The sequence below is a fragment of the Gadus chalcogrammus genome, chromosome 20 (genome assembly GCF_026213295.1).
Source record: "Gadus chalcogrammus isolate NIFS_2021 chromosome 20, NIFS_Gcha_1.0, whole genome shotgun sequence".
In the NCBI taxonomy this organism is placed as follows: Eukaryota; Metazoa; Chordata; class Actinopteri; order Gadiformes; family Gadidae; genus Gadus; species Gadus chalcogrammus.
This window is the reverse complement of record NC_079431.1, coordinates 12,683,227-12,699,611: the sequence shown is the minus strand read 5'-3', so window position 1 is coordinate 12,699,611 and position 16,385 is coordinate 12,683,227. Positions and strand designations below refer to the sequence as shown.

At 44.0% G+C, this 16,385-nt stretch overlaps 2 protein-coding genes across 2 annotated transcripts; one reads left to right on the top strand and one right to left on the bottom strand.

Moving 5' to 3' along the window:
- Positions 1–736: 736 nt before the first annotated feature.
- coq10b (coenzyme Q10B) lies at positions 737–9,736 on the top strand. The gene is made up of 5 exons (XM_056579974.1): positions 737–855; positions 3,510–3,695; positions 4,508–4,700; positions 7,595–7,696; positions 8,063–9,736. The coding sequence occupies exons 1-5, from the start codon at positions 770–772 to the stop codon at positions 8,228–8,230; spliced, it is 735 nt and encodes a 244-aa protein (XP_056435949.1). The 5' UTR covers positions 737–769; the 3' UTR covers positions 8,231–9,736.
- Positions 9,737–10,357: 621 nt separating this feature from the next.
- Positions 10,358–16,085, bottom strand: hspd1 (heat shock 60 protein 1). The gene is given in 12 exon segments (XM_056579967.1): positions 10,358–11,141; positions 11,144–11,236; positions 11,380–11,558; positions 11,676–11,850; positions 12,139–12,384; positions 12,475–12,574; positions 12,923–13,091; positions 13,207–13,300; positions 13,393–13,488; positions 13,614–13,949; positions 14,525–14,700; positions 15,972–16,085. Coding segments are annotated over 11 exon segments (1,737 nt in total). The 5' UTR covers positions 14,699–14,700; positions 15,972–16,085; the 3' UTR covers positions 10,358–11,066.
- Between the last annotated feature and the right edge of the window lie 300 nt (positions 16,086–16,385).

Sequence of the window (16,385 nt, the reverse complement as noted above, 5' to 3'; positions counted from 1 at the left end):
AAAAGCTCATCGCTTAATCTAGTTTGAGGTGCCCCTGGGTCAGGTTCATAGGGTCAGGTCAGGTCTAGCCCATTGATACAATGTAAACAATACATCTATCAACATTTTTGTATAACGATAATGTTCTGTTGGTGTGATTTCTTTTATATGATTGATTTAATAATCCTGAGATTAAATTTAAAACTAACGTTTGTTGGACAATTATCCAAACTTGGTTCGCCAACAAAGGAATATTTTACTCATCATATTTAGTCAGTCTGCTCTATTCATAACAGGTAACTTTGAAATGTGTATTCTCTCAAAGTACATTTCGAAGGTCACCCCTTTATCCATATATATTGAATAAATGCCATTAAGTAAACAGTGAGTGTCATGAAATATGAGTGTCACTAGCCCTTGCTTAGTTGGGTGGGAAAAAAAATAGATTAGAGTTGTAGATGAGTAGATTAAGTGATTTAGGTGACTTGAACAGTTCACCAGCGCTAGAAAAAAAACACTCCAATAGAAGAGAATAGCAAGTGCATAATGCATTGAGGTATAAAGTTACACAGGTCGCCGACGAAAATTAATCTAATCTCGTGACACTAGGCGTGCGCCGGTCCGTGCACGTTGGACATATGACGTCAATAGGAATGGATCGACACATAAGCCAATGGCGACCCTAAACTAAATCGATCAACCAATGAATGCTAAGTCTGAGAAGAAGGCGGGTAAACAGGCATGCTGTGCAGCAGGCAGACGAGAGGGAGTAGACCTCAAAGAAGGGAAGATGGCGAGGGGTAGCAGAAGCCTGCTCAGAGCTGCCGAGTGTTTAAAACAGATACAGTCCACAGCTGCCCGGGAGACACAGACCAGGTGAATTATTTTATTCTGAGATTATTGAAAAACTAAGGTCGACTGTTTCTAAATGGGAGGATGCAGAAAAAAATCACAATTTAAAGGTGTTGAGTATCTGCTGAGTTTCGAGAACTTAAAAATAAGTAAACTGCGCTTCTTTTGTGAGTTGTTTGATGAGCAACAACAAGAAGTCCATTCAAGTAATAAATAGCCGAAATGACTGAGGTGACCGAAAGATGAAGCAGTTGACAAAACCTCTGGGATTACTATATTTGTATTGTAACGTTAAAATGTGAGAGTTTTCGAGACTGTTGTGTACTGTACTGTACTATTGTGTTGTGTAACTTTACTTAATTACTCAAATGCAAATGCTTTTGTGTGTTTGGCTCTTAATTGTATTATGATTAAACTTGTCAAAGCATCAGCGCAACTGTCATTAAGTAGAAAAATGTAAATTAGGATGACATCAGATGCGTTAGGATAATGTAGGCCTATAACAATTAGATGACTAATTAGGAGAAGTCGCCTGATCTCTCCTTGATAGTTGGTCCTCTACGAGGGGTCAATTGTCTGTTGTTATAACTCTGTTATTACTAAATCATGATCAAACCAAACCCATCTTAACATGTTAAAGTAACCCATTGTAAAGAAGCCTTCATTCCCATACAAGCATTTATGTTCCCGATAACCTCCTATGCACATGTCCGGGCTCGTTGAGGCCAAGGCAGATATGTTTCTGACTGTGTCACATTTCACTTCATAGTAAAGTATTATCTCTGGAGGGAACTGCACGCAGTAGCATGCAATTAGTGCCCTGGGTATACAGGTTTAAGATCAAATGGATATTGTTCCTATCACTGGCCTTGAAACATCACGGCTGTATGTGTCCACTGGTGATGATGACTGCCATACATTGTGATTGTGTCCAAGTTAAGTCTCACTCAGACAGATCCCTTGCATTTACTAGACTAAATTGAGACTGCTTTTTCAACTTATTCAAGAGGGTATGGCATGGTTTTGGGCTATTTCTTCTTTAGCAGACTGGATACTTATGATATAAATCTCAAACTAGTTTTGACCCTTTACATCTCTTAAAAACGTTTATTTTAAAGAACAAATATTTAACATTGATGCATAACGTTAAAACTGGTTATGGCAGTCCAAATTCCCAATATCCGCTGGCTCCCTCCTCCCCAGCCTCGAAGCTCAAACAGGTCACCAAGTTCAGGACACTGAACGAACACGAGTGCAGGACGTGCCAAATAGGCCTAACCCATATTTTGAGAAGAGCACAATTATTGTTTAAATGTCTTACACCTTGCTACTTCTATTTAAAGTATCCGGCAAGTGATCATATTTCTTTACTTCAGTGAAATCAGAATTGAACTGACTCAGGAATAGAAATTTACATTTTATTTTTTATAGGATCATGTGTACTGAATAGTGGTACTGTTGCGTTGACCTCTGGCAGAGGAGAAGGCACACTGGAGTTTGTACATTACATTTCGTACTTTCTGGAAACCTTTCCAATAATGCGCGGTGGTACTGTGTTGAAATGCAAATCATTAACCTTGATTTTGGCTTTCAGCCCCCCGGGCCAGTACAGAGAAAACTCCTGTGTGACTTATGACGTAGACTTGACTCATAGCTTTGCAACTACAGCTATTTGGCACATGACCTGCCCTGGTGCCATTTGGCATGGTTTCGAGCAGGTGACGTGTACTTGCTGCTCTCTGTCTTCGTGTTGGCAAGGGTTGCGGTGACGAGACCAATTAAAAAGTTTTGATAATGTGGACGTTTTGATAATGCATTGTTTGGGTATTATAGACAGGTGTTTTCAGGCCTTAGCAAGATTTCATTCCAGAACTGTGACTGATGTTTTTCATTGTGGAGGATTGTACTTGTTGATACTACAAACACCTAGCCTGGCTCCGCCCGCCTAAGTACTTCCGCTCAATTTGAATTTCCCCTCAGTACTAGGTCTGGACCTGCTGTATGTAATTTGGTTTTCTGGTGCCGCCACAGCGGCCACCAATCAGCGAACAGAGGGCGTGTCTGAGAACAATGACGATAAAGTCGTACGCCAGTTTGAGTTGTTGTTGTAGGTCGGTAGTTGATTAACAATGTGCAATTTTTCCCTGATAAATTAAATTCGACGAACAAAACCTGCAGCTGTCGTTGACGGACATTTTCGTGCAGACGCGCAAGGTGTTTGGTTTGTGTACAACCTGCGCGTGATTCCCGGCGCATGACATACGTCACAACCAAACGTTAGCGATTGGTTATGGCAGATCCAGAGTGGCACTGGGCAGATCCAATCATTTTAAACTTCAACAGACACCCGCCTTCAAGTGAGTTAACGTTTGTCAATTGATTAGGTCCAGACTCTCTGTACAAATGAAATGAAATGAAGTGAAGTACGAGAGTCTGGTAGAACCAGGCTAACAAACACCTGCAAAGACTTCACCAACCACCCCACAATGTCCGCACCCTCCTTGCTTTCAAAAACGCCAAACCTCTTGGTAATCTTTTTTTAATTAAAATATCTAACAATACACAACCCAGATACCAACATGGTTGCAGGTGATACTGGCATGCTAGCTAATAATGCGGATACCTGTATGTTGGCTGATAATTGACTTCCTGTTGGTTTATAATTGCTTCGTGAACAGACACCTGTCATCATGTGGGATTCTGATGGCGCGTGCTCCCCAGCTGCAGTGCCCCACTATGCCAGGGCGCGTCATGGCGCTGTCCGCCATGCCATGGCGCGTCATGCCGGTGCCCGTCCGCGGTTTCTTCAACCTCGCTGGGTCCTTCTCCAAGAAGAGGGAGTACTCTGAGAGGCGCATCATTGGGTGAGCTGCTGTGTGTGTGTGTGTGTGTGTGTGTGTGTGTGTGTGTGTGTGTGTGTGTGTGTGTGTGTGTGTGTGTGTGTGTGTGTGTGTGTGTGTGTGTGTGTGTGTGTGTGTGTGGATGCATGAATGCTTGTAGGAATTTCCCGAGGCGGATCAATGAAATGTATCTATCAATATGCTAGTATGGTACAAATGGCTAGTGGGTGTACTTTTTTATCTCATGGTTACAGGTGAAATATGAATGCATTCTAACAATTGGAGCGTTATTTCCTAATATCATCGCTGTATTGGTAGTATCCACGAGATTCCATATACCGGGTTCATTCATTTACTAGTGTTTTGTATTCTAAATTGTATCCTTATTCTACATGCAAACTTATTATTTAGTGCATGGATGAAAGGCCTTCTGGCATGCCATGTATTGGCATCCATGACGTACGTAGTGCTGGTGTGTCTGTCAGGAAAGGTCATATTCACTAAATCTGGCTTTATAAATAGCACCAGGGAACACCGGCTCAGTTCCCAGAGCATGAGACGGAAAGTTATGCAACGCAAGGGGGGAGGTAATCTTGAGTGATTCCTCAATCGTGGCTATTCTACCTGGGCTCTTTTCCCATAATCCCGTTTCTCACTCCATATTTCTAGTTGTATTCTTCCTTCATACCTTTCACTCAACAACCCACTTAATGCTTATATGACCGGGTCATGGTCTTAGTACAGGACCTCTTGTTGTGACATTCATGCCTATTAAAAGACACTAGAGTGCCTTAGCCGCTAGGAGGTGTTATTAAACATACCACCGCCCCCCCCAGGTTTTCCATGCAGGAGATGTACGGCGTGGTGGCCGGGGTTGAGGACTACCGCCACTTTGTTCCATGGTGCAAGAAGTCTGACGTGGTGTTCAGGAGAGCGGGCTTCTGCAAGGCCAAACTGACAGTGGGCTTCCCCCCTGTGGTGGAGAACTACACCTCATTGATCACCTCCGTGCGCCCCCACTTGGTCAAGGTGAGGTTCAAGTGCTCAATCAATAAACGAAAAGTCTGTGCTGTTAGTTGAGCTGAAAGGTATTTTGGTCACCATTTCTCCTTTGTTTATGTTGTGCTAATCTACTAGTACAACATAATCACATCCTAAACACACCCTAGCACACCCTACTATCAAACATGTTGTTTTCAGTTATCCAAACACATATCTGGGACCAAACTTCCATGTGTACAAACTGGAAAACAATTCAATATTATATAATAATAGTTCTCTGTAGCTAGTCCATGGCTGCCGCGGGTTTTTAAAAGGTAGTAAAAGGTAGTAAATTAAATTAGGCCAAATTAAAGCCAGTAAAAAGTAGTAAAAAGTAGTAAACGTCATCTGACGAGGTAGTACATTTTCGAACCCTAATCCAACTGGACCAATGGCTTTTTCAATTAATGTTACTTACGTTAAGGCCTAGCTTCTTCAATAAACTTGCGTGAATATATTTTTATGTTGCGAGTAGGACCTGTGACCTAGGATCACGTGTACCGCGCGCGCGCGTTAAAGTCAGTTTGGGTACCCGGCTGGCTTGCTACCAAACCTCTCCGTGAGTTCGCATCAAAATGGGTAAATGTAAATTTTCAGACCTCTGGCTGGAGGAATCAGCCTTTAAAGACTGGCTTAGGCCAGTACCTGGCAACAGCCGAGAGGCGTATTGCAGTGTCTGCAAAAATACCATTAATATTACCTGGATGGGGGTGAGGCGGTCAAATCGCATATGGAGTCTGCCAGTCACCGAGCCAGGATGCGGGGACGTAGCGCGCAGCTACCGCTGTCGCTGTTTTGCGCTAGCACGACTGCTAGCTCTACGCCCTCAACCTCCCCTGCTCCCTCAACTTCGTCTGCTCCCGCCCCGCAATCCACCGCCAGTATTCCTACAACCAGCACACAGATGCTCTGCGCTGCCACCTCTACACTGCAGGCCGAGGTACTGTGGTGTTTAGCTTTAGCAGTAAAGCACCACTCGTTCAAGTCAAACGATAACATAGGAGAGCTGTTCCGCATGATGTTCCCGGACTCCCAAATCGCAAAATCGTTCACGTTGGCCAAGGACAAGACCGGCTACATCATCAAATTTGGCATTGCCCCCTATAACCCTTGAAGTTATTAAGTTATTAAGTTGTTTGTTAATAAAATACTATTAGTGTAAAGTTGCACTTTATTGCCATTTTTTTGAGGCCCTAATTTAACAATTTTGTTTCAGATTCCAATTCACAGTGTAGCTGTTCATTCTAAAGGTCCAGTCTGTCTTCTAATTGTCATGGAATTGTTACTTTTTGACATTAAGTAAAAACCTATGGACCAAGGCCGGTTGGGACATCTTGATTAATCCAACTCCTATGTTAGAGTTCCCTCTTACTTCAATGTAGCTCTCTCGCTGGCCCTAACACAAACACTCACATACACCGTGTGTGTGTGTGTGTGTGTGTGTGTGTGTGTGTGTGTATGTGTGTATATATATATATATATATATATATATATATATATATATATATATACTTTAAGCTGCTACAGTTGAAGCTTGAAGTCGTGCTGGTAGTAAAAAAAATTGTGACGGTAGTAAAAAGGTAGTAAAAAGGTAGTAAATTCAACTTAAGAATCTCTGTATAAACCCTGTAGTCCTCTAGTCTAGCCGACTCTTAGCCAATGCCAAGTACGTAGCATTCCTGAGCCAGAACTATTGGTTCAGAGGTCAAAGCTACCAGGAGGTGGTGTGTAGTTCAGGCTAGTGTATGAGTAAACTCGATTTTGAATGTATCCAACTAAAAAATCCCATCCTTCACTTCAGGCCTCCCTCCATGCCAATCCCCTTAAACATGTAACCGGCTTGCTAGCTTTAGCAATAGCTCTGCCTAGACTTTTTGACGACTTTGGTCCTATGCAATGAGTGTACGAGCAGGATGTACACTGAGGGGCCACTCACACTAGGGCCACGGCCCCGTGCCTGAGCTCATTTGCATACTAAAGTCTAGAACGTTTGGCTAGTGTGACCACGCCATCCGTATTCCAGCACGGAACAGCCCCTTGGCCACGGCACACTTGGGAGAGGTGTGCAGTGGCCAAAGTACAGATGCTAATTAGATGACACGCGCGGATACGCAACGTGAGCTGGATGACGTAGTCCTTGCGCGACCCTTCTTTCTTTATAGGTCCATGCCCTTCTTCCCCACAACAATCATTTTAAACAATGGTGGCAAGCGGTTCACGAGTGGGTTTACGTTGGTGCGATAGTGAAGTCGAGTGTTTACTTGAAATTTAGGCAGACGACAGCATTCAGTCGCAGCTGGACACCACGCTTGGTGATGATGACGTATTTATCGTATTACGACGTGATGACGTATGTATGAAGGAGCAATCGTGCCCAGGCCATGGCCTTTGGGAGCAGTGTGACCACGGGCCAGCGGGGGGAGTGGGGAGGGGGGGAATCGTGCTGAATCTTCCTGCAGTACGGAACAGGCAAACTTGCCTAGTGTGAGTGCGCCCTGAGGTGGCTGGGCAGGTAGACAGGTAGACCATCCAATAATTTCATTTGGATCTTATCCCATTTATTACAGGCCTACAGCCACAGATACCAGATTGCTTTGCTTTATTTTGTCTGAGCATATTATTTATTGATTGCTATGAGGATGCAAAAGAGAATTTCAATAATTATGACCAAAAAAATTGTATGGCCTACCATAGCTTCGACCTCTTTAATTTGTGATAAGACCGAACATCAGCATCTTCTCCTACATCTCATGAATTTGTTCAAAACCCTGCCGAATCAGAGCTTCAATTAAATGGCAACATTCACCCAGAATAATTTTGTAGCTTTCAAATTGACCCCTATTCAACCAGAAACTTTAACTCTACGGTCGGTTGCTCTCCAGGCCTCCTGTTCAGAGGGTAAGCTGTTCAACCACTTGGAAACGGTGTGGCGCTTCAGTCCCGGCCTCCCTGGGTACCCACGCACCTGCACCGTTGACTTTGGCGTAAGTATCACTGTTCTGTTGTTACAACTGTTATTACAATGGTTTTTTTGAGTGTCGATATATATTGCGGTTCTGTAAATATGGCCTTTTCAATATATTCTTTGTGTGATTTTATCTTATGTGGTTCTGATTTTCAAATGACACTGGCTGAACCAAACAAAACGGTACTTGATGTGAATTGACTCTGGACAAACTGTAGCGCCCTCTGTAGGACGGTAGCATAAATGAGCTTATGCTAAGATAAAGTAACTGTTATGTCTTTAAAAAAAAGGAATCGATTTTTGGGTCAACCAGGCGAAGACTAGAATCCTGATCCTAACACGAACCGATATTCCTCCCCCTCCATCCCTACTCTCCTCCCCCCAGATCTCCTTTGAGTTCCGCTCGCTGCTCCACTCTCAGCTGGCCCACGTGTTCTTCGATGAGGTGGTGAAGCAGATGGTGTCGGCCTTCGAGCGCCGCGCCTGCTCGGTGCACGGTGCCGAGACCCGCATCCCTCGCGAGCTCATGTTCCACGAGGTCCACCACACGTAGCAGGGGAACCCCCCCCCCCCCCCCCCCAGTACACACACACACACACACATGTATACACATACACATACACACACACGCACAAAGGAAGTGAGACTGGACAGAAGAGATCAATGGTCCCGCTGTGTGTGTGTGTGTGTGTGTGTGTGTGTGTGTGTGTGTGTGTGTGTGTGTGTGTGTGTGTGTGTGTGTGTATATTCATATATAACTAGCCCCACCAAACAAAGTCAACACAGGGTTAGTGCCAATGGGAAAAAATCACAAACCTTTCACGGCTGTTCTTTAAATGTTTAGAAAAGCTTATTGTTACATTATGTGGTTGGATTTAATTTCCTTGTTTTTCACCCCTAAAGAAAATTCTACTGCGAAACTGGCCAGATTTGCACACTCAGACTATGAGTTTATAGAGGTGCTCTCTTCAAAACTATGGCAGTATGACACCTTTCTCTTCGATCATTCTGACTGTGTGCAACGCTGGATGACCATTTATTTCACACTGTGTTTATATTTGATAATGTGCAATAATGGCTTTCAAAATGATCATAGAGTAAGCAATAATAACCACTGTCTTAAAACAAAATGGACCCAAACTGGCTAGACAGTGACCTGGGGCACCTGGACTCACACCTGGTCATGCCAGAGAGCTGTGTTTCAGGGAGGGATCGGATGCTCTGCAACCCAATGACAATTCCAACATTCAAACCCAACTTTTGTATTTTGAACATTTGTTTTAATATATTCATTTAACATATTTATTGGTATGGTAAGAGTTGTAATGTATATACCAATATCAAGATGCAAGAGAAATGTATATATTGTACTGCTAAACTATATAGGATATATATTCTTAAGTTTCTTTAATGTTTGGAGATTGTTTATCTGAGCTTATTTTTGTGTTAACAGAATTGGATTGGATTGCCTACATCTACTGACTGCATGATAAAACTATTTTTTATAGAAAAACTGTTTCCTTTGTGTTCTTTCGTGCCTTTGTGCGTTGCGGAGTGAATCCATACTATTTAAGCCCAGGTCAGGGACTTGGGGTTCTACCACAAATAGACTCATCATGTGAAAGGTAAGAATAGACCTGAGTTTGGATCGCTGTTATGACAGAAATGCAAAGGTCAAGTTGGAAATGCATAGCAGCATTTTGCCTCTCCATTCACTACCTCCAAATACATTTACTTTAACTTTCGATGCTAAAATATGCTTTTGAAAGATGTGATGAACTTATGTATACTTTTTGTGTATACCTCAAAGGCATACACAAACCCTTAAAGGCTATATTATATTAGGAATACATTACCTTTTTCCATTCAACTGTGGGAGAATTGTCAAGTTCGCCACCTAAATAAAGATGTTCAAATATATCCAGCAAATCTAAAATGTACTGCAGCTATGAAAGACAGAATGTGCACTCATTTAGCCTGTGTTGTGTGGCTGGTTGAAGGAGTAACATCTAGTAAATAACCCAATTTCATACTTACAAAAAAGCAAGTAGTTTATATACAAAGTATTAAGCAAAAATAAAATTTTGGAAACATTTCAATATAATTGTTTTATTAAATAAAAAAAACAAAATCACCAGTAATTATGGACTACATAGTACAAAACAGAAACTGAAAGACAACTGCTTGCTGAACTGCAATGGAATAATGTTCTACAGACGTACCACCCCATAGGTTGTAAAAGTAACATTATTTGGGCTTGTTTGCGTTAGCGGCATCCAATTAGCATAAATGGTTCACACTGATGTGGGAGGACCGAAGAGTCCATATGGTGGATGTTTGACAGCAGGAGAACAGGAAAACATTTGTTTCAGACCTGCGACATGGTCCAAAACACATTTTCAACTCGAGCACCACCAGGTTACCCAGCCCAGCCAGTCCTACCCAGAACATTATCTGGAAAATTAATTTAAAACTCAGCTGCCCATGCGTTCCCTCATGATGTTTAAGATGGTATTCGAGCAAAAGGCGTAAAACAGAAATGTATTGCGGCAGACTTAAGATGGCCACATCAGACTCGAAACCTTGCCGTTTCACATTTCTAAACGAGGCACTTTTGTCCAACTACAATGGTCATATACAAACCTGATCTGTAACCGATCAGAAGTATTGACCCATCACAATAAATGTCTGCAAATGCTCATATGCCAGAGAACATTGGTTTAATTGGCTCAGCTTAGTTGAGTTTTTAAGCCATATACGAACCCAGGACATGTATAAAACGGACAAAACTGAAAAAACGAATACATTTGACGGTGAAACATTCTTGGCTAGGCTCTATTTTCTCCATCAACATTTTACATTAATACAGAGATAGTTTGTTTTTTAGTATTCATAACACTTGACAGAAATAATCTTTAAGATTATTTCTTGCAAGAGTAATAAAATAAAAGATGTACATTAGCTTCTTCTCCCATATATCATTTTACAGCTTCACCTACATATACATTTATTGTACTCTTTCGTAATGATTTCTTGGACAGCACTGGAGGGTGTAAACGGGGACACTGGCTGGTCCTCTGCCCCCCAGTCCATGGATGATGAGCTTTATTATGTGCATGGGTTAGGAAAGGCGAGGAGGACGCAGTGGTGCTGGGTGGGGCAAGGCTTTCTTCTGGGAACCAGTAAGGGAGGGAGGGAGGAATGAGAGGGGTGGTAGGCGGATGTGCGCAGTGGGGGTTCAACCAACCATTTGCAGCCCCAACAAAACTTGATGGCAAGTCAGTTTGGGCAGGCCGTGGTGGTGGTGGGAGGGAGCTCGGCGGCCGGAAGGCTCTTCTCTCCCTGGCACAACGCTGCCCCGAAGTCTTATCTTTGTTTATGGCGCTGGCTTAGAAACCCATGCCACCCATTCCTCCCATGCCACCCATGCCGCCCATTCCACCCATGCCTCCGCCACCTGGCATCTCTTCTCATCCTTGGGGATCTCCGTGACAACACACTCGGCGGTGGACAGCAGGGAAGCAACGCCCGCGGCGTCCATAAGAGCCGTCCTCACAACCTGCAGGGGGAGACAGATTGAGCCGCTTGGATACTCATCCCCAAGTAAGGCACAGAGGGCCAGCAGAGTCGCATGCAAATTAATGACGTAGGCTCTACGTCCACACACGCACTGTATGAGTGCAACAGAAATCACCAGCGTACCTTGGTGGGGTCGATGATGCCCGTCTCCACCATGTTGACAAATTCTCCCTTCATCGCGTCGTAGCCCAGCTCGGCTCCTCCCTGCAGGATCTTCTCCACCACGAGGGAGCCGTCCACACCGGCGTTCTTGGCAATGGTCATGGCTGGGATGCGGAGCGCCCTCCTGATGATATCGATACCTGTGATGGGAAAGGATCATTATTTTCAGTGTTCAAAAGAACAAGCATGACGGAGAACTCCAAAACGAGTTCCACAGTTTTCCATGGTGCTCTCGTGTTTCGGCGATTTCGGCTCACCGATCTTCTGGTCGGCGTTGATGGGCTTCATGGCGTCCAGGGCAGGGATGCAGCGCAGCAGGGCACAGCCGCCGCCGGGCACAATGCCCTCCTCCACGGCGGCCCGGGTGGCGTTCAGAGCGTCGGTAACGCGGTCCTTCTTCTCGTTCACCTCCACGTCACTTGTTCCTCCGATCTGTAATGGTAGAATACTACTACTTAAACGCAGCATTTTTTTTTTTACTGACACAGGGCTGCAGGATGCCCTATAAAGGGCCCTTCAATTATGTTTCAATGAGAGGACTAGTGTTGCATCCACATTTACTCAGCATTCGCGTTGGTTAAGGAAGTCAGCCGATGCAAATCATTCTACAATAGGCGTTGGGGTTTGCTTGTCATTTAACCCTTACAAAAACCCCAATCGCATCTTTGAATTAAAATGCTATACTGGCAAAGTTAAAGAAGAAAGGGCCAAAGTCCTCACTTTAAGGACAGCCACGCCGTCGGAGAGCTTGGCCAGCCTCTCGTTGAGCTTCTCCTTCTCGTAGTCACTGGTGCATTCATCCAGCTGCTCGATGATCTCTGCGGCACGCTTCTCCACGGCCTCCGCACTGCCGCCGCCCTTCAGCAGCATGGTGTCGTCTTTGGTCACCTGCACCTCTCCGATCCTGCCGAAGTCATGAGCCTGGATGTCTTCTAGAGCCAGGCCCACGGCGTCGTCACCGAACACCTGCGGAGGTAAGCAACCAAGTAAGACTAACTGCATGATGCCGTCTTAAAATAAAAGCGAGGTCGCCCCGGGTCAGGAAGAGCAACTTACAGTGCCACCAGTGGCGACGGCCATATCCATCAACTGATTTTTCCTGTTATCCCCAAAGCCTGGAGCCTTAACAGCAACCACCTGAAGGCCAACCTTGAGTCTGAAATATAAAAGCGCATAAATTCAAAACAAACAAATCAACACGTTACTGGGCTCTCGTTGGGTATATTCCAGCAACAGATAGCTTGTATTAAGGTCAATAATCCCAAATTTTATGGTAACTCATTACAAGTTCAAGGTTTAGGCTTAAGAAAAGGTAAATCATTGTATGAATAAATAAACTGATACAATCCCATGACAACCAGTTAGTTCAATGAGATGTAATCTACTCCCTGGCTAGGCACACCCCTGTGACAATGACTCGTATATTGTGAATGCATGATGGCCACTAGGTTCAAGCCCCAAGATTATTACAATGAGACTAAAAAAGGGACAAAAGAAACTCTACCTGTTGAGAACCAGAGTACTGAGGGCCTCTCCGTCCACATCCTCAGCCACAATGACCAAAGGCTTGCGCTGCTGGTTGGCAATCTCCAGGGCAGGAACAATGCTCTGGACGGTGGAGATCTTCTTCATGCTCAGCAGCAGGTAGGCGTCCTGGAACTCACACTTCTGGCCTGGAGAGAAAGGGAGGGCGGGGAAGGTTACTCATGTAACAAAAGACAACATTACCAGGAATGTTATTATTGCAACAGAATTTATTTTGAAGCCAACTTGAAGGACACACATTACCTTTAGCGGTGTTGATGAAGTAGGGAGAAATGTAGCCACGGTCAAACTTCAGACCCTCAATTATTTCCAGCTCGTCGTGCAGAGTCTTGCCATCCTATATTACAGACAGGCACCAAATTATGACATGACCGAAGTCTACGTCAGTCTGATCATATCATCAAGGAGGTATAGCACCGCCGTTCTTACCTTCACGGTGATGACTCCCTTGCGGCCCACTTTCTTCATGGCGTTGGAAATAATGCTTCCAATCTCCTCATCTCCGTTGGCTGAAATTGTGGCAACCTAAAGAAAAAAAAGAGCGTTGTCAGATGTATTTAACTCCAGTCAACAGCACATGAATGTGCTACGGCAAGTCAGCAAGTATAAAATAAACCATAGGAATGGTACAAACAGGGAATGCACTTTACCTGGGCGATCTCCTCGGGGGTGGTGACGGGCTTGGAGAGCCTCTTCAGCTCCGTCATGACCACGTCGACGGCGTTCATGACGCCGCGGCGGATCTCCACGGGGTTTGCCCCCTTGCTGATGGAGTCGAAGCCTTCCTTGGCGATGGCGCGCGCCAGCACCGTGGCGGTGGTGGTTCCGTCGCCGGCCTCCTCGTTGGTGTTGTTGGCCACGTCCTGCACCAGCTTGGCGCCGATGTTCTGGTAGCGGTCCTTGAGGTCGATGCTCTTGGCCACGGTCACGCCGTCCTTGGTGACCTTGGGGCTGCCCCAGCTCTGCTCGATGATCACCGTGCGGCCCTGTGATGGAAGACAGCGGAATGGATCAGGTCCTCAAAATAAGATGACTGGGAACATGTTAGGGAACGAATTACGGGAAACCTAAACCATTTGAATAGTAAAACAAATTATACTATTCGAACGCTGAAATTACTTTTCAAATGTCTTGGCCTACCCGCATGTGAAGACGTCCTGCTTTGTCACGTCACATCCGATGAAAAATAAAGTCTTCACACACCTTAAAACCAATTTAATCTGCCGAGATGCAAATATGCGCCCTATTCCTTCAATAGTCGCAACAGTAAAATGACGGATGGAATACGCACAGCTTAATGAAGACGAGCTTATGAGCCGTCCTTTAACCAAAATTATACTGGACTTTTTATTTTGATCCAAGTTTTAAATAGTGCAACGAATGGCTGTTCGCGGATGAGGGGGGTTATGTTAAGTGGGTGGGTTTTGGAGACCTTTTTTAGAGTTTCATTTTTTTTTGGTTTCCCTGTTCAATAACAAAAATAGGCCATCACTGCTGTAAACCATGTAAAATAAATGTTTAACCAAATTGGTCGATTATTGAACAACATCTGATGCATTACCTTAGGGCCCATAGTCACGGCTACTGCATCCGCCAGCAGATCCACTCCCTTCAGCATGAGGGCACGGGCATCAGCTCCGAACTTCACATCCTTGGCATAGGCCCGTGTGAGGTGGGGTGCCAGAGCCCTCGACACTGGCCTCACCTGTCTCATGACTGTGGCTAGACGGAACATCTCTGTGGGAGCAACACAGATTCAATGCATTAGATAGACCTCAGGTAATAATAACAGGTTGCTTTAGTCATTAAATAACAGTGTTGGGCTGGGCATGATTTAAAGAGTTCATTCTGATTAGTAAATCAAAGTCAGAAGTTTATAATTTATATCATTGGGTGCATCAACATTGCCCTTAGTGGTGGACAATGGAACTGCGTGAACTCCAAGCAATTCAATTTGAATTGGGCAACAATTACGATGTAAATTAAATTAGAAAAGCATGGATTTTATTTAATATAGCCTTATACATGTCCGTGCAAACAGCCTACACATAAGCCTACATTGCTAAACAAAAAGTTTATTGTAATTTCGAAACAAGGAATTTGTCTTAAATCCATAATGGATGCATTCGCCCAATAAGACATATCAGATTGAAATATTTTATGCATATATTTTTTCTTGACACACCCTGACTATAGACGTGTACGAAAGTATCGCGGTCCACCAGTGACCTTTGCTCACTTGCTAAATAATAAACCACGAAAATCGAGTAACTAAGCAATACCATCGAATTGAGGCTGATGCAATGTCATTGAAAGAGAATCACGACCCAAGATCAACGGCGATCATTTACTTTTAAATGGACTGTGGTATGGCCGTGACCTGCAATTACTTCACTATAAATACATTTATAATTTTAAAACAGATGGTAGCCGGTTCCTGATTGCCCACCCACGTGTGTTGCTCAGGTCACGCGTCACAAGGTCATACTCGAACAGCATGTGTGCAAGTACCTCCCCATCCTTGATGAATGGCTGAAGATTAGCTACTAGAACATTCTGCTAACACCTCAAACCTGTTTGCACACACCTTATTCAAACTGAACGGACATGTACTCTAGATTATAGTTGCCATCGTGCGTGAAGTAATAAAACAACGGTGCTACTAGATTCACCAGAAAACCTTGTGGCGCACATTATTATAATGTTGGGTTCATTCAATGTCAGCGCACAACGTTTAGCGGAAACATCTAGCCATGTACACGATAATGTTGCACAGCAGGCTGGATAATAACCCCAACTAGTAACCCATTTGGGGACTGGGTGTCCTTTATGTTGAGTAATCATAGACAGCTAGCCAAAACTATCCTAACGTTAGCTATTAAGCTTTGAAATCGCCCCGAAAATAGTAAGGCACCAAAAACACCAAATTAATGCATATAGCAAAAAGCGCATGCAAGACACCATGTACCAAAGAGGTTTAACAATATGTATTTAATCAAAGTACTTACTTGTAAATTGGTGATCGCTGTTGTCACAGGTCTACAGCAAGGAATGATATAACGTGATAAGGAGAGGACAGCAGCGCAGCGTAACTGAGCTTCAGAGAGGCAGAAGTGCACATGGTCTATCACATCCGGGTGACTTTCAAGTCCGCCCCCAACTATGCATACATACAACTAGTTACGTTACTTGCTTTAGATTAGGTTTGCTTTTGTTTTGGAACGCCAGTGTTTTCAGTGAATGAAGACATACATTTTACCTTTATATTCTATTATATAAATTATATGGGGAAAAAAACGTTATTTTTGGTTTAGTGCAAAGTATATTATTCGTAAATGCTCGTTCCGGGGCTAGAGTTTCTAGAATTTGCGGGCGTACCATTGGAGCAAAACTATAGGTCAAAGTTGACGTTGTGCAATTTC

What these genes read in the sequence shown, in the direction of transcription:
- coq10b (XM_056579974.1), top strand. Translation starts at nt 770, where the DNA reads ATGGCGAGGGGTAGCAGAAGCCTGCTCAGAGCTGCCGAGTGTTTAAAA. An exon ending in GCCCGGGAGACACAGACCAG is followed by an intron (nt 856 to 3,509) that starts GTGAATTATTTT and finishes CTTCGTGAACAG; the next exon opens with ACACCTGTCATCATGTGGGA. An exon ending in TCTGAGAGGCGCATCATTGG is followed by an intron (nt 3,696 to 4,507) that starts GTGAGCTGCTGT and finishes CGCCCCCCCCAG; the next exon opens with GTTTTCCATGCAGGAGATGT.